The sequence below is a fragment of the Hordeum vulgare genome, chromosome 5H, assembly GCF_904849725.1.
Source record: "Hordeum vulgare subsp. vulgare chromosome 5H, MorexV3_pseudomolecules_assembly, whole genome shotgun sequence".
Taxonomy (NCBI): Eukaryota; Viridiplantae; Streptophyta; class Magnoliopsida; order Poales; family Poaceae; genus Hordeum; species Hordeum vulgare.
Window position 1 is genome coordinate 429469732 of NC_058522.1, and position 5443 is coordinate 429475174.

General features: G+C 43.3%; 1 protein-coding gene across 1 annotated transcript; it reads right to left on the reverse strand.

The window, feature by feature from the left end:
- Positions 1 to 1904: 1904 nt before the first annotated feature.
- LOC123397954 lies at positions 1905 to 4981 on the reverse strand. The gene is made up of 8 exons (XM_045092464.1): positions 4698 to 4981; positions 4068 to 4119; positions 3775 to 3823; positions 3104 to 3199; positions 2812 to 2865; positions 2674 to 2739; positions 2396 to 2474; positions 1905 to 2273 (listed from the first exon to the last, which is right to left on the reverse strand). Exons 1-8 carry the CDS (start codon positions 4920 to 4922, stop codon positions 2196 to 2198), a joined length of 699 nt encoding a protein of 232 aa, XP_044948399.1. The 5' UTR covers positions 4923 to 4981; the 3' UTR covers positions 1905 to 2195.
- Positions 4982 to 5443: the final 462 nt, after the last annotated feature.

The window sequence follows — 5443 nt, forward strand, 5'->3', positions numbered from 1 at the left end:
CTCCACTGCATGGTCGGAGAGAGAGAGATAGTTTATTGCCAAGCGGCTGGTAGCTACTGCGTGCTGCTAGCTACTGCGTGCCGCTAGCTATTGCGGCTGCTAGCTATTGCAATTAGTCAGTAATTAACAGTAATCAATTTATTAGAACATGTGCCTGTATATAACACTAGTCTATAGAAAAGCTACTCCAAGCTTGGCTTAGGACAAAACCAGTGTATACATAAGAGCAAGTACAATAGAGCTGAGTGAGCTGGCTATAAGAAATAAAATAGTATATTTTTGCTTAGTTGGAGGAGAGAGAAGATGAAAGAGAAGGTAAGAGCATGGTTAATAATACACCCAACAATCGACTATAAGGAGTTGCCATGTCATATAGAGCCAACCTAATAGTCGACATATACAATAGTAAGTTTTAGATGTTTATTATTTTAGTAGTAGTTGGCCCACCATACAATCTCACAAAGTGTCTTGGGTCTCATGCTGCAGCTGGCTACTCACCAAGAGCCCGCTTCTTTTCTCTCTACTCCTCTCTCTCCTCCAACTAAGCAAGGATATAGTACTCTAATCCTTACAACCTGCTTATGTCACCTTATTGTACTTGCTCTAAGCGGACTCTTAGTTAAGAGCCAGCTCTAGCACGTGCTCCTAGGCACTTTGTGAGAATGAAAGGTGGGCCATATAATAAATAAGTAGTACACTCTTCTAACCAACTATTGTACATGTTAGCTATAAGATGAGCTATAGGTGACATGGCATGAGCTTACAGCCGGCAGCCGGCTCTACTATTGTCCTTGCTCTAACAGGTACAAGTACAACTACTCTGGAGAAGCATAAAATTATAAGCTAGTTTGAGCGGGTGTCGTTTGATTTTGTATGAAATCATACTACTCACACATCGGTCCCATGAGGCAGTAAAAACGTTTGACCGCCTAGTGCCCAGCAGGATGCATGCATGGTCCCTGGATGGAATAAAATAGACATGCATGCAACCATCAAGCCAATTGATCCATGCATGCCCAATAATATTACGGGATTCCTGGTTGCCCTTACGAAGGCCAAAGTTGGGAATGGTTTGACACAAATTGGCGGGGGCCCTTATGAAGACGAAACTTGGGAATGGTTTGGCACAAATTGGCGGGGGCCCTTATGAAGGCGAAACTTGGGAATGGTTTGGCACAAATTGGCGGGGGCCCTTATGAAGGCGAAACTTGGGAATGGTTTGGCACAAATTGGCGGGGGCCCTTATGAAGGCGAAACTTGGAAATGGTTTGACACAAATTGACACCCTTATGAAGGCGAAACTTGGAAATGGTTTGACACAAATTGGCAGGGGCCCTTATGAAGGCGAAACTTGGGAATGGTTTGGCACAAATTGGCGGGGGCCATTATATTCTCCAACCCAGCTAGCTACTCCGTGTGCGAGGATGTGTCCCGTCAAAATTCAGGCGTGAGGATGTGTCCCGTCAAAATTCGCCAACCCATCTAGCTACTCCGTGTGTGCTGCTAGCTACTGCGTGCCGCTAGCTACCGCGGCTGCTAGCAACGCCATGAGCCTTGGCGTTGCTGCTTAGGCTGCAACGCCATGTGCCTTGGCGTTTTGTCTGTGATCTACAACGTTAATGGAGACATGTGTTTGAATATGGAACAGAAACGTCATTGTAGACTGACGTTTCTACATGGAGCAGCAACGCCACGGGCCCTGACGTTTTTAAAAAGGTCAGAGCCGAAAATACTTTCAGATTGAGTTCGTTCTGTGATTTTTTTTATAGCCTGTGGGTCAGAACAGTAAAAAAAACCTCCGATTGTACTGTGTCAGTCCTACTGCTTTGACTAGTGTCAAATTTGTCTTATTTTTGGAGTTTACAAACCACGATTAAATTCAATCAGTAGATGAAGCACAGATATGGAGCTTTTTCACATTTTACTTATTCATCAGAGCTGCTAGAAAGAAGAACATCAAACATGTATGACTCCGGAGGCTGTTTAAACATCAAAACAGCTCCCATTTCCACCACAGACTCTGTTTGCATTACAAGGACTGGAGAACACCGACGACAGGTCCTTGATACAGGAATATTTATGCTGAAAATGTTGTAACTAAGCCTCTCAGTTAAATGTGAATGTTGAATGCCTGTACGGCCGTACCTCCACAGCATCTTGCCATAATCCCTCGACTGTCATCAGCAACATATGCCCTAGGCCCAAAGTACTGTCAACCCGACGAACATGAGCGCAGCAAGTGCAAAGCATAACCCTACGATCGTCGCAAATGCCTATAAGATGGTAAATTAACCCCAAAAAACACATTAGAAGGTCTGTGATTACACTTTGCCATTCCTGTAGGTTCGAAGAAACTCTTCACGGAGAAAATTGAAGGGGAGGTCTCATATTTTACCTTTCCTTCTGACTGGAAGTTGAACTTGACAGTGAACCATCTCAGTCCTCTATCGACAAGAGGAGCCAGTGCAAGGGCTCTGTAGTAAACCAAAGAAGTCGTCTTTCAGAAGAGAGGGCAATGGATTTCGACAGGTAGCAATGCATTCTTTAAAAATTGAAAATGTGTGGGCTTGAGGATGTTCCTCAAGTTACCACTGAAAAGCAGAGTAGCATCCAACAATGCTTGTTACACTGATCCGGGCAACAAGTTATACACTGACTTGGAGACTAACTCACCCTCCTGCGCGGAGAATTTTAGTAACTTGACTGCCAGCCCACACCATTGCCATTAATTTAAGGAACCTGCTTTAGTTGGTATAGAACACGTTATAGTGAGAAGAGGCTGCTTAAAAAAACAGAATTTACAACGGTTACCTCTCCACTGCTGCAGCATAGCCCATCCTACCAGGAGCAGGCGAAAAATGGAACCTGGAAAGTAAATCAGTCAGTGACTCCCTTCCAGTCCATCCAATGCTCCTACCATCTGCCCTTATTTTGGCTCATGGAGATGCATGAAGTGAAACAAGTTTTTAAGAGAACTGATGGTCTTTTTCTCATGACCGATGAAAACTTTACATTTTAAAGTTACATAATAAATGTTTGTTCTAGAAATAATGTAAAACTAAAAAAAAACAGCATGGCATCACAGTACCATGCATTGACCTACCAGACCAATAAAAAGGTGGTGACATAATACACAGTATTAAGTAGTCCATATGACAAAACTCCAGCAGCACCATATCTCTTCAATTGTTCTAGCAACCTGAACCAGCAATAGGACATGAGAAATGGTGAACTATCATTTTATAACACAAAATTGAAAGAGTAAACGGGATATGTCATTCCAAGTATTGGCATAATTTTCCGTAGGGGACGTATTGGTATAATCATGAAAAAGGTTCGAGAGCTTCAACCTGACATTCATTAGCCTCGGTTGCATGGATGGCGCTAGGTTCTTCTGTAATACTACATGCAAGGGTGTCGGTATAACAATCCATGACTAGGGTTGAGTTGTTAGGCTCAGTGAGATGGATGATGCAAGGTTCTTCTGTAACAAATGCAAGGGTATGACTCACAGTACCATTATATGCTACTATATATTAGTCCTAGCCTAGCAAAAAATTTCTGCCCACATATGTTTGCATAAAAAACATAATAATTTTCACGCGAATCCAAATAAATACAAGAGAACCAACTTTGGTGAGGCCTTCTGCTTCTCTGAGTACATTCTAGTGCTGAATGCAAACTCAACTGTTAAGCTAAAGTCCTGAAGACTGTTATGGGACAAGATAAAACGAAGATGTAATTGTCTTTGGATTTACAGTTAGTTGTGAATACTCTTTAGGTGAAAATCTTCTGAACAAATCTTTGCCATGATTTCTTTCCCCTGTATGAAAGAAGAAAACAATTCAGCCCTAGTTTTTTTTTTTTTGGAGAAGCAAAGTTAGTACTCCCTCCGTACCTAAATATAAGTCTTTTAAGATATTTCACTAGGTGTCTACATACGAAGTAAAATGAGTAAATCTATACTCTAAAGTATGTCTATATACATCCGTATGTAGTCTATTAGTGAAACATCTAGAAAGACTTATATTTAGGAACGGAGGGAGTACATGCTACAAACATCATACCGGTCGAGCCTCCTTGTGTCTGCTTCGTTTCTTCACTATTAACTGCGTCAACCTAACAAAAAAATGCAGATCAGAATATGCATCAACAAAAAACATGTACCCAAATCTAAATTACATTATCATAATTGTTCATTTTGTAAAGAATTCCATTAATTCCTTATTCCCCAAATGAGTTGTTTACAACTTTACATAACAACACCAGTCACTACCTATGGGGATTTACAAAAGGTCAAAACTCGCATCAGAGTTACACTCCCAACAATGCAATATAAATTCCATGAATATGATGTACGCATTGCAGACATGCTTTTGTCTGCCCAACAAAAGCGCAAGTAATTTCAGGATTTTGCCTATCAAAGAAGCGCCATGAGTAGCTGATTGCCTCTGCTCTCATCACACCATAAATCCAAATTTTACTACTACAGCATTTGAGAATTATTATCTTCTAAATTCCAGGAAGACAACAAACAGTCTAACCTTAATCTAGTCTTTCCTTTAGTTTGCTTTCCCAGCACCGCTCTAGCGAACGGAAAACGAACACACGCTTCTTTTTTCCGGGAAGAAACGCGCGCATATGCATTACCGATCTGGTTAGAAATGATGGGGGTAAAATGAATGAGAATTCGCTACCTCTCCGGAGGCATCAGAGCAGCGGATGGGGCCTGGTAGGCGCGACCTTCCGGCGAGAGGGGATGGTCGCCGTTGCTGGAAGGAGACGGAGGAAGCCCTCGATGCGCCGCAGAGGGAGATGGGGCCGCGGGGGGAGACGGTGGAAAAGGCGGAGGACGAGGGGGCGGGTGTGCTGGGATTGGGCCGCGCGCCGGCGGTGGGGGGAGGCGGAGATGCCGACGCCATGTCCCGCGGTTGCGGTTCGGCGGCGGGGCCGTGGGTGGTCGTTGCTGGGAAGCTGATGGATATGTATCCCCTGTATCGTGGTAGCCTGCGTGGTCTGGACGGGTCACTAGGAGCTGAGAATGTTCTCCATTTTACTGAAAAGTTCTTTTTTTTATAACACACCCACTTTATAGATCATGGCATAATGTCCATACAAATAGTTTCCCGGATGCATTCCGGGGATACACCACGTCAAACACGACACTCTAGCTGATTACATGATCGAGCCAACAAATGTGCAGCAACATTTTGTTCCCGACGCACATGAAATATAGAACAACTAGTGAAAGAAGCTCTAAGTTGCTTGATGTCCTGAATGACAGGACCACAGATAGATCGATCCTGGCTCAGCGAATTGATACGCTGGACAACCGTCAAACAATCAGAACCAAGTAAGACATCCTGAGTACCTTCACACAATGCAAATTGCAAGCCTCTCTGAATTGCAATGGCCTCCGCTAGCTCAGGAAGGATCACATGAG